Raw genomic sequence first — 20219 nt, 5'->3', positions numbered from 1 at the left:
TTGTTGAAGATTGCAGAATATTACTTAAGCTTTTAAGATAATGACTATTTAAATATGTGGATGCATTCATTAAAATGACAGACACTTAATAGACCATTGGCTATGAGGGTTGGCCAAACTCATATATTGAGACTTTAAAGTGGATTCCCGCTATAAGGGGTTATGACTGTCCTGCTATCAGGCCATAATGATAATAATAATAATAATGACAGAGAAGTGCATTTATGCAGACTTTGTCTAATAAAGGAATTACTCACAGTTTATAGATCTGTGATTGGACCGCAGGGTACGATTTGAAACTTTTAAAAAACAAAGCAAAATAAAAACAGTAAATAGACAGATGGACTGACCAACCTAGAAGTGATAAGAAAAATAATGAGGTTTGCATGAAATCAGTGGAATGTGGCTTGTGGATTTTTACAAAACAAGTTTATTTTATTTTATTTTTAATAAAGTCTTTTGTTGATCTTTTTACAAAATGGGCAACTTTATTACTGAATAATTACCTCAGAAAGCATTTTCTTTATGTTCCTTTATTTTTATGTAAAAACATAAGTAAATAATTCCACACACAATAATAAAAAATACAATTCTGTGTCATCAGGTTACATTACATCATTTTCATATCATTTTGCGCCCCTGTGAAATCACACATACACTGTAAAAAGAATAACCCTATTCAAATTTTAAAAAATGATGTCCAATTGTCACATCCAAAATATTTGGCTTCATAGAATCCAAATTGAGTCACTTGATATGACCTGATACTTTTATGTTGATATAAACAATATTACTAGACTTGACTGAAACTTTAAATTTTGCATTGATCCAAATTGATTTTTTTTTTTTTACATAGAACCATATTTTAATTATTGAACCAAGCTAATATATTGAAATTTAACCAACCTAATGTATTCACATCGAACCAAATTAACATGAACTAATATGTTTGTGTTGAAGCCAGGTAATTGATTTACATATATTCAAACTATATTTTTTACATTTCATTTTATTTCAGTTCAAAAATGCTCTGCATTTCCTATAAAAAACAAGACAGTTGGCCAACCAATTATTTCAAAATTATTTATTGTTCCAAACCATTTTAACTATAATCAATAGAGAGGATTAGTAATATACAGATTTAGTGCTACGGCAGAAATGATTAGAGAAATGTTTGTTTTATAAAACCTGCAACCTGCAACCTTTTGAAAACCAGTAAAAAACAAAAAAAAAAAACAAACCTGCAATCTTTTGAAAACCAGTATAAAACCTGCAACCTGTCTAAAACTGGCATAAAACCATTATAAAAACTCTTTTTAAACCAATTTGCAAGTACTCAAAAATGTTTATATGTGCACTGTGCCTGTACAATGTAAAAAAAAAAAAAAAAAAAAAAAAATCTACACATGTATCAATGAAATCAACTTAAATCTCCCTTTCAAATGGGTGTTCTTATAATTTTTGAATGTAGAATACCACTGCAGGCCAACCAAGCAAAATAACCAAGCACACATGCACATGCATGTGCACATACACATGCGCACATGCATGCAAACACACTACTGTGCAGTGTTAAGTTCACAATTAAGTTTGCGAATCTTAGAGGTCATCTTGTTAAAGTCAAGCTCCATCATAATCTTTTGAAGAGCCTCAAAGGTGAACCTGAATCCCCGTGGATATTCCATATTAAGAGCATAACAGAGTCAGTCCAAAGACCATTGCCACTCCAGCTGCCACAGAAGGCAACTCATTCAGGACTTCCACACCATCAATGATTATCCCGATGTCTCGAGGCTGATGTAGGAGGCTTGAGTTGTCCCTGAAGACGAAGAGTGCCATGGTGGTACTCTGCAGCTCTTCCTCAGCTTCATCTTTCTGGGATATCTTGAGGTAAAATATGGAACAAAATGTACAAGTGAAGAACTGAAGTCTGGCACACCTGATAAATCTTTGACCATAATAAACTACTATTTTGATAGTTGTTTGGTCACAGACTATTAGAACAATTATTTGACTAATCAGATTGTGAATTGCATAATCATTAAATTAAATCAATGGTGGAACATTTTCATAAATGTTCCACAAAGCCCAAGAAAAAAAAAGAAAACAATACAGAACCCTAAGATATTAACTTGATGAGTTGATTAATCGTTGCTGTCCTACATTAATCACTGCATTTAATAGCAGAGTTGTCAAATTTACCTCAAGAGACTGCATCTCATGTAGAGACAGAACAAATATGGACATACCATGTATTCTTTTATCAAGTCCTCAACACATCAGCAAGGTGAATGAGTGGAGGGTCATTCCAGATCTTCCAGAGTGGAGGGTTTATTATATATACACATATATGAATATATAGATAACACAACTGACAAAGGTCTGTGTAAATCTATATATTTCCATTACATAGACAGTTATGATGGAAGGAAAGACTTTCTTGTTGAGGGAGGGTCTAGATTATTATTAAATGTTTAAAAAGGATGTGCAGTGTAAATGCAAAATGATACCTGTTCAGATTAAATGAAAATGTATGCTTCAGCCATGGAATGGATGGAGCGATCTGTGGTTCTGAAAGCATACAGAAAAAAAAGAATAATGTTACTTCTCTATAAAACACATAACATAGAAAAACCAAGAAATACGTAACATGACATACCGGTACACATCCTTATAAAAAGCTAGTACTATAATTTGATTTAGGTTTACCAAACAGTCTACAGACCAGCCATTAGCGACTAAGTTTGGCATAGGGTCAATTTTTTGCTGTTAAAATTAAAATTTCTTCAGAAAATGCACATTTTTCCGAGCCGCGCCTGAAAGTCAATTGAAGGAATTAGTCTTATGTCATTGATCTTATATGCTGGCGTGTTATTTCTGTCTCTAAATCATGCACATTAATAATTATCTTTTGCGCTCGGTGTACACACACATAACACACAGATATTTATATGAAGAGAGACAGAGACAAACGTGCGCGCACAAACACAAGCTTGTGTCTAGAAACCGCGAGCTCACCAGAAAAATTCAAACGAAGCGGAGCACGGAGTTATACTAATAAGTTATACTATGTTATACTATGAATGTTATGAACTATGAACTTATGCTAGCTAGCTGTATCCACCACCGATGCATCGTGGTAACGCTAGCTAGTTAGTATACTGGTAAAAAATGGCTTTTTGCCTAACTTGCATTCCCGACTGTGATGGTTGGTTTCTGGTAACCAGTTCTAACGTTGCGCAGGATCGCTAGCTAGCTTATAGCTAGCAGCTACAATCATGCAAAAATTAGGGGTGGCTGTCGAACCAGCTTAAATGGGGTTATTTTCTGCAATTTTGGCAATACAAATTATAAAAGCTTTTGTAACACACTTGGCTTTACTTACGTTTATTTTCAGATGAAATTAATCAAAGATGTGACACGATGTTTCCAGCAGCCATGCAGAATAAAAATGGGTCCCGGTCTATTTCTGGTGGGCGTGTTCAAGTGCAAATCACTTTGACTCAAATTAAAGATATTATCTGTTCAACATGAAAAGAAATATATGTTTTGAGAGAAATCAAAAACTTTGCGTTGTGTCCTTTGTACAGATATTTAGTTTCATCCAAATCAAAAGTGGTATTTTAAAATGCAAAAAGAAAGGGTTTCACAATCAAATCAATGATTTTATTCTGTTTTGAATGGCACTTATTAGATTGAATGAATGACTGCATGTTAGACTTTTTTCAGTGTAGACATGATAACATGTGAAGGAAAATTCACAAAGACAAGACAAGACCTTTATTAGCAGAGCAGGAATTCAAAACAACACACACTGACCAACGTGCTAAGAAGCAGCTGGCTTCTTTTGATACTCTACCTGCCTCATGTGAGTATCTGGAATGACCCAAGTCTGAAGGCTAACGAAGCCAAATGAAAATCTAAATATATACATAAACCAACACCAAACCAAACTACAATAGAAAGAATGAATTTCCGCATATATACAGATCTCTGTGAATAATTAAATAACACATTTAATCAGTTGGATATTAGAAATGTTTTGTTTAAACTCCTCTAACCTGTTACTTTGGTTTGCCCCAGGGGCTCTTAAGCAAGTGATTGAACTTCTTTTACTCTTTTGCTCCACATCCTGCTGAAAACCAGGAAAAGGTGAGCACTGCTAACATCTATATTAGCACAGTTTTTTTTAAATAAACTATGAAATGCTAACTGAAGTTTAACAAGCCAAATAATTGTCGTGAGCAGTTCTGATTAAGGTTTTCTTTTCAACGCAGGAGGGCCAGCCACACTCTGTTTGTCCACCTTCCATAATCTGTCAGTGCAATAATGCTCAAAAGAATCAACTGAACTCAATAAAGAATTTCTCAAAAAATAAATGTGCCTGTCATTAGACTTTCTGTATCGATTGTCCATAAACTAGTAAAAAATAAAGGTAAATATAGTGGAACCCCTGGTCTCATTAGATTTTGATCAGTGATTTCTGTAAATACTATCATGGCTGCCACAGTGAGACTTGGGTCACTTCATTCAGTTAAAAACCGTTTAAGCAAACCTATTTGAAAGCAGTCCCAGTCTGTGGTGGCCATACCTCTGACCACTGCTGAGCAGCAAGGTTAGATAGATGTCTCAGGACAAATAGGTTTGCATTTAGACCACCGTATTTTAAAGATACTCAATAGGGAGAATTCAAAGCCATTTTAACTTGGTGAGTCTCCAATAAGCAGGGCTGGACTGGGACAAAAAAAATCGGCCCGGGCATTTTGACTAGAGACCGCCCGCCAAAAATGTGACGTCATTCAGGGGTAAAACCGCAAAGGATTCTGGGAACTTGTGGCAAGAGGTACTAGCGCATGCAGGCTTTCAATTGAACTCAGTTACACAGCGATAAAAAGAAACACAAAAAATGGCAAGAAGCTGTTGTATTATTAACTGCAATAGCCGGTGTTGTGCCAAAAAGTGATTGTCTGCCAAAAACTGATTTCCGGTATTTGCCAAAAATTGATTGCTCGTATTTAAATTGCTATAAGTAACTTGTTGGGCTATAATATGTGAAACATATGTCAAATGCATCCCTCATGGATGACAAAGTCATCTCTCCATCTCTCTCTGCTGCTCTTCTGTCTCCTCTGTCACAGACTTCTCCACTTTTGATGATAAATCAGCCTGGTGCAACATGTAAGGATTGGCACAATTTGTTAAGATTTTGAGGAGTTTGAGAAACTAACCTTAAGCATAAAATAAAATTTACTATCAGTAACTTCATAGCACCCGCCCAGCAGTATATAAACTCCGTCATGCTAGCTAGTACGCAGTACCAGTTATTCTAAGCGACTGTAAAAAGTCAGCACGACGAAAACAAACTCCAACTAAACTTGGTTTATATCTGACACAGATAGACAGCAGGTCATAACTTCTTACCTGAAGTTCAGTTCCTCTGCCACTATGACCGGCCGCCTCGGGTCTCTCCTCCTCTTGCCTCCCCTTTCCCTTATCCACCTGCTGGCCTCCACCACTTGCTGATGTTGCTAAATCTGTGGAAGCTATGCCATAGCTACCGCCAAACAATTCAGTTATTTTTACACATTTGGCAGCGTCTGCCTGAAGGGCTTGTTTCTTTTTGGCCCTAATTTTTTCTGCACCTCCTTTCCTTTTATTGTTCTCCATTTTCTTTAGTTCGTCTATAAGATTGCTAAACAAGGGGGAGGGTGCATCCGACCTCCTCGGCTGTAATTGGTCCAGCCCAGAGTCGATCATGACCAATTGGCCAATCCAACACCTTTCATTATTTATACCCTTCCAAAAATAAAAAAAAAATAAAAAAATCGATCGGCCCATAAAAACAAAAAATCGCCAGCGGCCCGGTATGCCCGATGGCCAGTCCAGCTATGCCAATAAGTGATTACTTGTACGATTCAAATTGGCACAAAAGCTTTGTCACATGTTCCCAGGACAATTTCTTTTTTGTCCAGGCAACAATTCAAAAATCTAAATATTCACTTACAATCTGCAAACTAAAGAGGCTGGATCCAGGAAACAAAGATTCATGATTAATTTGACAGAGGATAATTCCTCAAATATGTGGGCTGTTCATACCTAGAGCCCATTGTAACTTCAGGGTCTTGTTTTGTACAGATCCATTCATTATGTAAAACAATTAGACACAGGCTCAGCCCGGACAACTAGGGAAAAAAGTTAATTTTTTTTTTAGATGAAAATTTGTTTCAAAAATAGTTGCTGATTATTCTTTGACAAATTTAAGCTTTATGTACCTTTAATCATTAATGAAAAAAGTTAGACGTGACTTCTTGAATACTCAACTTAAATAATATACTTCCTAACATTTGCGAACATTCTTCATTCATACTACTCGCTTCCGGGTGGGAACTCCATTGAAAAAGTCCAGAGGAAGCTGCGGGTTTAGAGAAATCTTTACGGCGCCACCGGTCCGCCATATTGGCTCAAAGCCTATTAACCTGACAGGGGAACCGTGAGGAAAGGCTTGGCGCCAAGATGGAGGATAAGGGAGCAGTTTCATAACTCCCGTGTAGGAGGAGCTTGGTTTTCTGGAAGCTCTGTAGAGCTGAGCGTCCGGGCCAAACGGGCGATAGTGGGAAGAAATAAAAGGTAAACCAGAGGCTGCAAAGTCTTGTCAAGCCGAGGTAAAAGACGAGGAGTGCGACGCGCGTGGTTTTGTACGCCAAGGACTTGAACCAGGTCGTCCGTTACACTACAAGAGGACTCTGTGTATATGCGCGCGCACACCCCCGAAAACACTGAAGAGTAAACCCGCAGCTGTTTGGGATGTGAAGATAACCGTAACCCACCTGGTTCAGCGCTGTAACCCGAACCTGATGCACAACACTGCCTTACCGGCTCGTTTCGCCTTCTGTCAGCACAACACTGAAAACGGTGACCATGTCTGCGTCGTTACGGGGATTGTCACGCTGGTGAAGTAGTTTACTATGTTGTTTGACAACCCTGTGAGGTTTGCTTTTTGAAACGGGGGGGCACGATACCGGGAAAGGCGGGGCAGAGCCCTGGAATACGCAGCTCTTCCCTGTGCCGGTTCACTCGCAGCGGGGGATTTTTATTTTTTGGGGGGAAGCGGGTACAGGGGGTCGACGAAGGAGGCAACAACTGGGATTTGGAAACCTTTCTTTGCAACTCTTTCCCGACTTACCCTGCTGCTGGCGACACGAGCGGCGTTTTGTCAGTTATTCCTGACACTGTCGTCTGCCCGTAGCACTCCTTTTAGGACCATAAATTGAGGTTTGGGACGCATTTCTTTTTCTTTTGGTGGGGGGGTGGGGGGGGTGGATAATTTTTCCCCAACCGGGGTCGGACTATGGCGGACGACGACATTCTCTTTGAAGATGTGTACGAGCTCTGCGAGGTCATCGGCAAGTAAGTGTTGCTCTGCTGCTTTTTTTTGTTGTTGTCATTTTGCAGTTTTTCTCGTTGGCTTTCCGATTGCCCCCCTCTGATGTTCCTGAAGATCTGGCACACGCGCTCCTGCACGCGCAGCCTGAAGCGTCCCCGCGCGCGCCCACAACAAGCGTGGCAATATTTGTGTAGGAACTAATGGCGAGTCCTTGGTCATCAGAAGTGAACGTAAACAGACCCTAATCCTACTTTTGCGCACTATGTAGCACTATATCGTTCTACAGAGGCGCAAGCCTCCCCCGAAACAACTTATCACGGGAGATGTAATTGTCTCTTTATGATGCCACGAGCTCATAACACCAAGTTTTATCGCCCTTATTCCCAGATGAAGCTAAAGAGCCGTTGTGCCTGCGTGGGTTGTGTGTTACAGTTGCCCATACACGCACTACTTGGCTACGCGGCTGTGCTTTGACTTGGTGGCACTTGTCAACTTGCTGCAGAGATTAAAGGGCAGGGCACACACCATCCATGAGTCATGCTGTCCGCACATCTGGCGAGCGTTAGTGACCGAAGGTCTAATCCAGACTACTTGGGAGTAACATTCCCTGCACGGGTAAGCTGATAGCAGTGCATGCATTTTGGGAATGTTTTTGCACAGAGAAGCTGTATTTCTAATTACCCTTCTGAGGAATGGGATCCAATATTTAAGAGCCATTATGCTCACACTATATTAATAAAAACTGCGAGGCTTTTGTTGCATCTTCTGGGACTGTTACAGTCGCAGTATAAATGAGCAGTAAGACCACTTTAAACTCTCAAGATAATATCTTCGTTGTTAAATGTGGCTGGAATTTCACAAAGTTTGGTGTAATTACTTTTGTGTAATCCTGTTTGGCTGTAACAAAGCTGGGTATATCATTAACCGTTATCCCTGTAATTATAATCTGTTGCAAACCAAGCAGAATGTATTGATGGTATCAGTGTGTGAAGGCAGGTGTGGCTGTGAATGTTTTCATGCTGCTGTTGAAATTACTAATAACCAGCTCTACCCACCAAATAGATAGTCCGGTTCTTTCTTTTCCTCCTCCAATCTAACAATCTGGATTCTGTAGTCCTTAACCTTCATGGTCTTTCAGTTTCGCTTGTCTTAATGGCTGCAGCACTTAAAAGCATGCCTGGGGCTTCCCAACTTGTCATTGCAGCGCTTCATAAAGGAACTGAGGATGGTAAGAGAAGAGAAGCGGCTGCTTTGTTTTGTTGAGTAGTGGGAATCTGAGGGGAAAAACTGTTTCTGCTCTGAATAACTGAGTGTGTCATCCAAACGTCTGGTGCTGAATGAAGCACTTCATTGGGCGCACAAACAGAAGCTCCGTGTGAATCAGTTGCTTGGCAGGCCCAGGCAGACGTAGTCAGTCAGTCATGGCAGGGCTGACTGGTTATGGGACTTCTGCTGTGTCACAGAGATGGTTGGCTGTGTGACGGGGTGATAAGACCTGCAGCGCATGCACTACATGTTTAGGCAAGCCTGAAAACACAGAGTGTGTTCTCTTTATCCCCATACAGTCACAAGCAATTTCTCCCTCCCTCACCCCCCCCCCCCCCCCCCCCCCGAAAAAAAAAAAATCCTCCTGTCCTCATGTAAAAAATACAATCATTAAAAATCTTGAGCCAGGATCTGAGACAAGCGGCTTTGAGTCAGCCGCACATAGACACACTCTCCCCCAGTTTTGCAAAGCGCAGCCCTTCCTTAGTGTTTCGGACAGTCTGTGATTTACAGTTTGCATGAGGAGAGAGAGCGGCCCTTTTATCAGCCGACCTGCTGTTCTCCGTGTGGAGGGCTGCTGCAGCCACAGCTTCTTTTTAAGTCTCCACTGAAGCACCAATTGCGGCTTGTCATCCTGAAAGAGACGGGCTTGACCGGAGGAAAACCCAACCAGATGACGACACCGCAGTCAGCAAAGGCATGACTTTTAAAAAGCCTGACACCCTGGATGCTCGTGTGTGTGTGTGTGTGTGTGTGTGTGTGTTTTCGGCAGGGTTAGACCCACATACTGGTGGATTCAGGCCTAAAAATAGGCTATTCTGAATTGTGCTCAGATAACACTGTGTGTGTCCCAGATCGTGTGCTTTGTTAGGTTTAGGGATGGTCTGGAAAACGTGCATTGTTTGAAGAAAATTTTGTACCACGCTTGTATTTCATTTTTTTTTTTTTCCTTAAGCATGCTGACCTCGGACAAAAGCCTGTCACCCATGCGTGCGTGAGTGCATTGTGTGTACATCTGTGTTGTTGCTGTCACATTGATCCCGCCTTCTGTGCTACTGCATCCTGAAGCATAAAAACAAAAGGATGGGGCAAAGGAGGGAGTAAATAGAGATGTTTGGGGCTGGAAGACGAGAAGGAGCAGAGGAAATTTGGGTTGGAAGATGAGAAAAGAGAGGCTGCGTTGGAGATGGGATGAGTGAGGGAGCAGGCGAGGGCAGGGGCACAGTAGACGGAGGCAGTCCATTAGTTTGAGTCACACATTAAGAGACATCCTGTGCCTTCGGGCCGTGCTCTTTCCGAGTTCATCCTTGGAAGAAGTTGTCCGTGTGTGCCTGTGTTTCTCATGGCAGGGGGCATAACACAGCAGTGTGCATAAAACAATGGACTCCAAAGAAGAGGCTGTTTACCATTGTTTTGTTTTTTTAAATCCATGCAGCTCTAAACTGTACTGCAGTTAATGCTTGATGACAACAGAAACATGCTAATTTCAATGCATCCAGCCTATGATGTCATGCTGTAGCTGCACGGTGTGGTCTGCGCTGTATTAACAGCACCGATGCCACAGTCACAGGCCATTGAGAGTTTATGCAGCGAACCATAGGGTGTGTGTGCTCTGACATCTCCTCTGTTAATGAAGCCCGAAACAGGAGCTAATATTACCCAGCTGAATGGATCAATGGGCTTCCTGTCCTGAATATTTGGCCTTGCTGTGGATTCAACAGTGGATATTGTTCTAGAACATACATCACCGTGGAGCCGATCCGCTCCACTGTGAATAAAACAAATTACCCTCCATTTGCATACCTCATAGCCTAGGAGGACACTCGGGGGTGCTGTACAAAGCCTGAATGTCATTATAACTCTCAGCCCAAGGAGGTGTGTGTTAAAGTTTGTGTGTGTGTGTTTGGTGCCTGTTGTCAATTCTTGCAGTCGTGTGGTCTTATGTGTCCTTTTTTTTTTTTTTAAAAAGAGGTGACAGGGAGTTTTAGCCCTAAGGCCTGGCTCCATCTCCTGTGCATGTGTGCCATTCACCTCATGGAGTGAAGTGCCACTGCTCTGTAACCCACAGGGAATGAAATACCTGCTAGTTCACTGTTTTACTGGAGACCTTTTCTGCTTCATGTGGAAGGAATTATGGTAATAACAAGGAGGTCTGGTAAGTCTCCCTTGTCCTTGCACTTTCCTCCAACTAACCAGATTACTTAATTACATATTTTAGAGGCTGTGTTTTGTGGATTTTTTTCCCCACATTACCCGTGTTAATTAAGCATGTGCAATGCTGACCTAGATCAGGACAGACCCATTCCCTACAGGAGTTGAGTTGTTCGCGGCCTTGTGGTTGGTTTTATTAAGTGGTTACAATTGTGGCTAGCTTCTGCTAGCTAATGTTGAGAATGACCGGTGGGCAGTATTAGTGTGGATCAATGAATTGGCCAGAAGGGTATGACAAAGAAACGAACGCAGTCATGGCACTGCAAGGCCCATGGGCTATGAGTCAGTAGGTCAAACGCTGCTTTGTTTACATTGTCAGAAAAATTGCATTTCAAAAGGCATCCTTCTAATAATGGGAATTAATGGCACTTGGGTTCACAGTTCAAAGATTATTCCCCCAAAGTAAAAAAAAAAATAAAAAAAATTGCTTGTATTACTGTTGACATGCTTCCCAACACAACAGCTATTTGCTATGTGTCACTTCATTGAGTTTAAGTTATTGAGTGAGACATTAAGACCTGTGTTTGAAGCATATTAATAGAATAATTTGACAAAAACTGAGCTGCTGTGCAGTGCAGGCAATCCAAGGAGTTTACGGCCAAGCTTTCGCAGGTGAAATTCGAGCGTTTAATTCTTTTAGTTGGCTTTAATTAGAAGGATTCAAGTTGCATAGTCCAGAGAGAAATGGGTGATGCCACAGTTGCTTTCCCCCCCCCACAGGGTGTTTGCTGTGACTGTTCTTTAGCACCTTTTCCATAAATCCATTTTAATTGGGAGACAACAAAAGGTAGAGAATAACATCAAATTACCAAAAAAGGTCATTTTGACAATTTTTAAATAATGTGTCAACAGTAATGGTTGTGACTGAATTGGGACCATGGCCTTGTGGGAATACATTCATAGTGTTGTCTCCAGGGCCTATGCCTGCTGCACTGTTTGTGTGTATATGCAGGCAGCTTGTATTATGTGATCTTTGCCTCTCTGTCGGGTTTTGGAGGGAAATATGTGCTGAAAGGCTGGTTCCCGCATGCACAATTAAACATAGATGATTTAACAGAGATCTTGCTCTGAACCACTAAAACATTTATCTGTCTTCATCAAGCTGGGGAAAACACCCTTAGCAGATCCTAGCAGCTCTACATGTGCAGCCCTATGTAAATAAAACTACATTTGCTATCTTGTTGAAACCACCCTCACAAGAACAAGGTTTCTTGATGTCACACAATGGCTGCCTCCTGGAGAATGCCTAGTTTGTGGTCACAGGTATGGCTTTCACACTGAAATGTAGAATTTCTTCGAGTGGTATTCCTCTGTTTGAGAGTAAAGGAAACACTGATGGGGGTGAACACAACATTTGATGAATATTTGAAATGCCCTCAGCCTAATGACCTGAATCTTAGGACACAAAGTACCACCAATAGCTGCCCACTTTAAAGTGGATTGGATAGATTCTTATCTGTTGCCCCACTCTGAAAAGATAAATGGATCTTGCATATTTCAGTGTTGCATTCCAGGCTTGTGTTTCTAAAAAAATAAAATAAAAATGCTTTTTTAGGGTAGACACAACCTAAACTAAACACTCAGTCTGACAGGCATGGATGGAGTCACAGGTTCATTTTAGGTTAAATACAGATGTTTTTTCACATCACTGGGGTGTCATGTATGCATAGCAGTACTTTAGTGCAGCATAAATGAAGCTGTTTTCTAGGGACCTCTTTGTACTTCTTGTTTCCAGATGTTTGCATAGTGGGAAGAAAAAAAAAAAGTGCCACCTGACCTTTTTACTAATAGAGCAATCAGTCATGTTCTTGAGATGACACGAAAGAGAGGCCTGTTTTTATGTGGTCACTTTCACTGTTGTCAGATTGCAGGAGTATTTCACTTTCCTTAGCAGTTGCTTTTAGGACTAAAACATTCATACAGGCTCATCCTTCTGCCGTGCCTTGAAATTTGGATTGAAGATCTCAAATGTTTCTGTAACTCTTGGCTCCTGGCTCACTTTACAAGTGACAGCGATCTCTCATGGTAGCATGTTCTGCCTGGAAATGGTCTAAAATGGGAATTTAAACTTGCTGTCAACAGTTATTTAATTTGCTTGGCTTCAAAACATTGGATAATTTCCTTAGTAGAAAGACGTGTGTTTATCATCACAGACACTGGTATTCAAGAAGGAGGATGATCATTTTCAGTGCAGTAATTGCACTGAAAATGTAATTACCTTAGATTAATGCACACATTACTAAGGTAAACTCCTTTTCTTGGTTTCCATATTTCCTAGTTTGTGTCTTTTCTTCATTCTGGAAGGATCAGCTGTCTTAGGGTGTATCACTATAACCCCAATACCAAAAAACCTGGGACATTGTGCGTTCTGTTTTTAATTTACATTTTGAAAAATGTAATATAGAAAACATCAAATGTTTGAACTGATAAAAATGTACAATTCGAAATTGATGGCAGCAACATGTCTCAAAGATGTGAACAGTTTTACACTTTGCCTCGGTTCCAGTCTTTTGTTACTCCTGTCCCAACTTTTGAGATGTTGCTGTCATCAGATTCAAAGCAAACTAATATTTATCATGTAATAGTAAATATTGGATTTGTTGTTTTCTGTGTTCTATTGTGAATAACATAAGGGTTTTGAGATTTGCAGTTCTGTTTTTATTTACATTTTAAACGCTGTCCATTTATTGGACTTGGGGTTGTATATTCATAGGCTGTGTTCACACTCTTAAAAGAACGCGTTGAAGAGCCTGTTTAAGTGCCAAAACATGCTGGTTTGAAAGAAGTATAGTCGGAGCCACCAAGTCAATAACCATTCACATAACAGACACTTTTACCTCCCGTGGGGAAAAATGAACTGTTCTTACTGCAGTCAGCCAGCTTTTTCTCACAAAGAAGAAGTAGACCTTAATCTACCAGCCTCCAGTGATTTAAAAATAATTTTACCTGGCAGAACACAGAAGTTGTTCATTTGCTGGTGCCTTGATTGGACAGTTATTTTGTGGTATTTTATAATGGGTAATTTTTGACCCCAAACGAATGCAATAAAATCTAAAAGTCCCACAAAGCAAACAAGCAACCCCCATTTTCTGATGGTTGAAAATGTCAACTTTTGGTTGTAGTCTGATGCTGAAAACAGCAATTTTTTAACATGCTTCCAGAAGCCAATAAACTGTCAAGTTAGAGCTCTTATTCATTGATGGGCAACGTTATCTCTCTCGCAAAAGAACTTTGAAAACAAGTTTGAGGCACAGAGGTACTTGCATAAACCTTTACTAAGAAAAGATGCACGTATCAGTATAAATGATATAATCCAATTCTGTATCCTATTTGAAAATAATGATACAATTTAAAGCATTGAGCAGTATTGGCCTAGAACTCCGTAGGAAATTGCTGGTAGCAAATTGTTTGACTTTTGGAGTGATGAGGATTGTTTTTACATATTGTGAAAGGGTTTAATATTCTTGGTAAGCATGCCGACCTAATCAGCTCCAGTCTGGTAGGAGTATCCACAGAAAATCAAACAGTTATGTTTAGTTGAGAGAGGGCCCTCAGTGTTCAACCAGCTGTCTTGTCCCTCATACCTGCCCTGAGTCCCAGATGAAGGGCACTGAAGCATGGCAGGCAGTGCACACAGTCACATAAGACGTACCCACCAGTTAACATGTGCACTGTTTTGTATGTGTGAGCACATGTGCCTCCAAGTCAGGAGTTTGCGGTCACAGCAGGTTTCTGTTGGCTAACAAGGCTAAAGTGGCTTCATTATTGCATTATTAATGCAATATCATTCAGCTGACCCGCATGTCCGAATACCCTCCCACAGAGCTTTCATGTGTGTATAATTAGGTTTAACAGCAGGTTATAACACACAAAGGTTCATTTACAGAGGTGATGACATTCTTTGGAGTTACCAAAAGCTGCTGATGCAGTAAGTGATATTTCAGAGCTTTACCTTCACATCCTTTCTTTTGTTTCGGGTTTATTTTCGCTGCCCTCGTGTCAGTGTTGGGACCTCCTCAGTCTAAACCAGTTTCCATACCGTATGCCAAAACACACACTGTCACCCGAGTTACAGCTGAGCCTGAAGGAAAATAAAACACCCACCTTGTAACACACAGGGAAAAGGCATTTCTGCTGTTTTTGTAGGAGTAGCAGAAAACTGTGTTCATTCTTTGAACCAGCACAGACTATCAGAAGCCACTGGCTCAAAAATGTGTTTACTGGTTTCTTGCAGCAGCCAAATGAGAGCTGTGCCTAAATCAGAAAAACTGCTGGGCTTAATGTCTGACATGTGCTCTCAGTGACAGTTGGTCCTGTTTGTTCAGTGGAGGAGGAAGGAGGAAAAAAAATGTAGGAAGAGAGAGGTTAGACTTACACACTCGAAGCGGGAACCCTCCTGTGCTAAAGATGGTTTGCAGATGTTGAGAGACTTTGCAGTGATTTCATCTGTGTTCACTTTCATCTCTTTCATATATGACACAAAAACACAAAATTTAGCTGTTGCATAATTCAGGCTAAGATGTAGTGTTTTGCCACACAAAGAAAAATTGCACAAGCTGAGGACAGTTACAAACAGAGGTCACAAATAACAGGTCTGCATTATGTGTTTACTTTCTGGGAGACATAACAAGAATCACAAGAACCTGGAATGTGTGCTGTGTCTGTGATATAATGAGAGCTGAGAGGTAGAGCTGTGCTGGTCACGATGTAAAGCTGTGCTGCTGCTGTGTTTAAGTACCTCATAGTGTCTTAGCATGCATATTAAAGGAGCTCAGAGTCATGTGATGTGCTCAAATATTGTGGTTCTGGTTAGGATTATAGCAAAACTAACCAAACTATTTTTTGTCAAGGTTCAAGTATTAGGGGGATTACTTAAGGGGACAGTGTAGGGTGGTGGTGGGGGAGGGGGGGCTGCTTGGGAGAGATGATTGTGCAAAGGTTTTGGATTGTATTGGAGAGAGAATAGTAGATGCTAACATTTCCTGTGGAACTGAAGTGTATTTGTGGCAGGGGCTTCTTGTGCAAAGGCATATTGATGCTTTATTAAATAAATTCATGAATGATATGTGTACATCATGACAATAACAGAGTAATAATCAGCAACTCCCTCTCCACTCAGTTCATTATTCTGTTGATGGATTCCAACTCTGTCCTCTCATATTGTGAGAAGGACTGCAGACCTTGTGTTGCTCTGTAGCCTCAGTAAGCCAGTCCGTGCTCACTGCAGATTCTGCTTGGAGTGGTCTGTTTAATTCACAGTGGACTTGTAGAGAAGAACAAAACCTACACTCTATCTGCAGTCCACAGTTGGAGAGCTTTGTCCAAACATGGCTCAAAAGACTCTAGAGAGTAGCTGACATCAATGACCACTCAAAATAACATTGTAGATGAGCTAAATAAAACTTTGACAGTATTGCTGATAGATTAAAAAGTACGATTTTTGTTTAAACCTCTTTATTTGTATCATCCACTAATATACTTCCAACTGTTTTATCAGCATTAAACAAAAATACAGACATGCTGAAAGACTAAGAAGGCTGCGGACATTTGGCCCTTCAGCACACATACTGTAATTTTACACCCGGTGTGATATCAGAATTTAACACAATCTTTAGATAAGTGGTCGTATGAATTTGCACTGAAAAAGAACTGGACATAGGGTGGATCCCCGAGGCTTGCCAGGCTCAGTTGCAGCAAACTGCTGAAAACTTTGTCAAGTGCACGGCAATTTCTGTTAGATGGATAGAAGTCAAACTGTTTCCTGCCTTAAGGCTTTCTCTTCTTAGTGGCAGGCCCGTGGTTGATGGAGATGGACATGAAAGCCTGCTGATATACTGCTGTTATACATGAGGTTTTCCCCCCCTGCTGTATTAAGCTAATGCTCTATAAGTGTTTCTATAGAGCTACATGACTAGAAACAAGGATTACTCATTAACTTTACGGTTAAATATCAGCCCACTTTGCTCCTTATGTGCTTTCTGTCTCTCAGATCCTTCTGTTCTTCACACTGTCTCTCTGATGGCTGTGTGCAAAATACAGGTTTATTTAATTAACCTCTATTTAGCGAGGCAGGTCTATTAAGAAGAAATTTATACTTTCAAGTCAGGTGGAGGTGGAAAACATTTGCATTTCTCTTCTTCAGTGAGCTGGTGCTGTGTTGATTCATTTAAATGTACTGTGTGTCTCAACACTTAACAGGATAGAAGTGGTGATTCATGTATCTGTCGTAAAGTGAAAAAGAAAAAGCAGTTGCTAAATGGCTGAATTGTAAACAAAGAATTACAGGGCTGCACCTTAGTGTAGGAATGACCTTTGGCAACTGATAATTCATTCTTTGTTGGATCACTGTTGATCAAACAAACTCAGATCCACCTTTTATATGTGTTTGAGTTTCATTTAAGATGAATGTCCCAGGCGAGCATATATTGACATAAATTCAGTATTTTGACAAGGGTTGAGACAAAGTTTATCATTTAAATGCGTTTCCTTAATAAGCAGGAGAGTGGCCATGAATTTCTTTTTAAATCATTTGAATAGTCAATGTTTTAAAAAAACAACAAACAAACAAAAAAAAACAAACTGGGAGAGTTTTTACCTTCACAGGTGGGATGTAACACTTCCACCAGAAGGTGGTGATTAGTGTACCTACAAAGCCCCAATCAACAATAAGAAAAGAAAGTGAATTTGCTCTCACTACCAGGCCTCGGGAAAGCTCACGTACGCACAGGAAAAACATGGAAGACCAAATACTGCTGCAAAAGTTTAGAAATTCATTCAGAAAATTACTCAACGTTCAAAGCACCTGGTAAAGCTAGCTCATTGCAGGTCTGCCACTATTATGTGTAGTCAGATCCTGGAGTCTGTTAGTCTGACACTTAATTCTTTACAAACCTATGAAGACTTCTAGGCTCTAACAAGTTACTACTACATTAAAACTGTTAATTGGACAAACACACACAGAGCTACCTTGCTTTGCTGCCCTGGGGGATGAGTATGAATTTGTGTCTAAGATCTACATGGCCGTTAGTTAAAACATTAGCATTTACCATTCAGATCAACCGATTTTCACTTCATATTTGATTTAGTGATGGGCCTTGTCACATGAAGCTGGTTGTGTTTACTTTAGTGCGTCCAGTTGTTCCAGCATCTGGCTTAAATGCCAATTTAATTTGTTTACACTGTAGCCGATTCATACCTGACTGCGCGCACACACACACACACACACACACACACACACACACACACACACACACACACACACACACACACACACGTCTGTATAGCTACAAGCTGTGTTTGTGTTGTATGTGCAGCATGTTCACATGCCTGTGCTCTGTGGCTGCATGTGCAGTCTGATACATTCTGATGGTGGCCCCAGTGTAAATGAGAATAGATGAGCTCCATTTATTTCATTCAATTAGTCTGTGTTGTTTCTGTGTTTAACATGCTTTTGTCTGAATGGTAATAACGGGCACCTGAGAGGGGAAGTGCTTGTGTGGTTGGAAGAATGAGAAACCCTGATCACACTCTTGCCACCCTGCCACCCAAACAATGGTGGATATTGATTAGATGAACATTGAAGATGAAAGTTGACTTGAAATGCACAGACAAAAAGGAGGCAGGATACTTTGCCAGAACTGCTTGTCAGACGGTACCTTTAAAACCACCCTGCTCTCACATATATTTCCATATCAGATCAGAGGAGAATTGGGGGTCTATTCAACCACACATCCACGCCGGCCTCATATTGTGTTAACCAGATATGAAGAGTAGACTGCTTAAAACCAAAGAACATAAATATTCAAGAACTCCTGCTCTTTGGACTTTTGTTCTATTTCTACTTCATAGAGGAAGTTTATAATGACTGGGTTCTGTTTAACCACATCCCCAAAACGTGCATTTTATAGGGTAAATTGTTTTCTTCTACAAAATGTCATTATGTTTTTAACAGAAAGGGTCAATACAATTGATAGTATCAAGGATGTTATGGATGTATGGATGAATGTCATTCTGCATTAGGGATGTGTCACTTTGATTTCACATATTAAAACAAATACAACTTTTTATAAATACATAAGTTTCTGTTTTGATTTCTCTGTTCTTCTAATGGTTGTTTTATTTATCATTTGACAAAAGGTGCCATCAAAGAAACTATGTATAAATCTATAATGATTACCTCCTCGCCATGCTGTTGAGTACGGCTTTCGTGAATCACCTTGAATTCCAATACTTGGAAACGCCTTTTATATATGCACGTTCATAAACACTCTAATTTTCCCACTGGACATCACCCTGCGCCCATTGACCTGTTGTAGCCCATGGCTGTGGTGTAGTTTAAATTTAAGTTTAAATATTTATAATGGTGGAAGATGAGATGCAGTTTATGGTACACGTGGTTGTCAGGCACAGGCAATGAATATTACATCTTTAGATTTCAGCGTGTGTCTGTTTTATTCAGCTGGCTGTATATTGGGAAGATGTTTAGCAGTCAGCTGCTGAATGTGGCTGCACCCACAGAAATCGGAAGAAAATGAAAAGAAACAAGATGGATGAGAAAGAGATGAAGGTAAAGTGATAATGTGCAGGTTAGGAGGCTTTTAAAATTTGGAGGAGCAGCAATGTGGAGGGTCTTAACGGGCTGCAGCCACATTTAGCATGGGGTGTTATGGCTGTGTTGACATATTGTCTGACAGATGGGTGACACATGCTCAGTGTCCCAGCCCCATTGTAACTACAAGGGGGACTTGGTATCAGAGGCACAGAGCAAGACTTGCTGAAGGGAGCCTGGTGGAAAACCACATTGTCTTACTTCAAGCTGCCACAATCTCACAGTACAGTGCACAATTAGCACCTTAGTTACCCCTTTATCTGGCTTCCTGCTCAGTGTCTCTGCTCACAGGTAAAATGCCACTTCAAAATCAGTAAATCCTCAAAAGCCAACAAGTGTGCACTGGCAGCATGTTTCCTGTTTTCTGTCTTTGTGCTTTATACGTAAAAATCGCTGAACCACAAAATAATACTACTCTGGAAAGTCCAAACTCTGGTGTCATATTTGCATCAGTCTCGTCTGTCTCCTTTCAAGATGGTCAGCCTCGAGTTTTAGTAGGTGGCATGATTCGGCTGTCCCACTCAGGATGATAAATGGATTATCAGGAAGCTCTATTCTCTTCCTACCTAAAAGCCACGTGATGTGTACTGAACCACACGTACACCAGCACTCCACGCACCGTGGGCTCTCTGACTCTTTTGTGTCACTCCCACTGCTGCCCTTGTGTGGTGTCTCAGCTCTTATTTGTTCCCTTTTTCTCTGTCTGTCAGTAGCTTAAATGGAGCTGTCATTACTCATCCCTTCCATACA

At 40.5% G+C, this 20219-nt stretch overlaps 1 protein-coding gene and 2 long non-coding RNA genes across 16 annotated transcripts in view; 2 read left to right on the top strand and 1 right to left on the bottom strand.

The window, feature by feature from the left end:
• Positions 1–1069: 1069 nt before the first annotated feature.
• On the bottom strand, positions 1070–4797 carry LOC120718362. Its single transcript, XR_005692461.1, has 4 exons — positions 3386–4797; positions 2511–2571; positions 1242–1884; positions 1070–1188 (listed from the first exon to the last, which is right to left on the bottom strand). It is a non-coding gene; the product is annotated as an uncharacterized LOC120718362 (long non-coding RNA).
• Positions 4798–6358: 1561 nt separating this feature from the next.
• The window catches only part of caska (calcium/calmodulin-dependent serine protein kinase a), a 154128-nt gene continuing 140267 nt past the window's right edge, over positions 6359–20219 (top strand). For 4 of the 14 annotated variants that reach the window (XM_040006811.1, XM_040006808.1, XM_040006810.1 and 1 more), the window contains exon 1: positions 6362–7407. In XM_040006811.1, coding sequence (XP_039862745.1) covers positions 7349–7407 — 59 coding nt within the window. In that variant the 5' untranslated portion in view covers positions 6362–7348. Of the gene's footprint in view, positions 8000–20219 lie in introns of all 14 variants that reach the window. The other 10 variants (XM_040006813.1, XM_040006809.1, XM_040006806.1 and 7 more) reach the window with 7 other exon arrangements.
• Positions 9937–19393, top strand: LOC120718324. The gene is made up of 3 exons (XR_005692447.1): positions 9937–9949; positions 14357–14360; positions 16611–19393. It is a non-coding gene; the product is annotated as an uncharacterized LOC120718324 (long non-coding RNA).

This window comes from Simochromis diagramma, unplaced genomic scaffold, assembly GCF_900408965.1.
Source record: "Simochromis diagramma unplaced genomic scaffold, fSimDia1.1 OVJJ01000514.1, whole genome shotgun sequence".
NCBI classification, from domain to species: domain Eukaryota; kingdom Metazoa; phylum Chordata; class Actinopteri; order Cichliformes; family Cichlidae; genus Simochromis; species Simochromis diagramma.
Note: the sequence above shows the minus strand (reverse complement) of the source record. Positions and strands in the feature narration are given on the sequence as shown.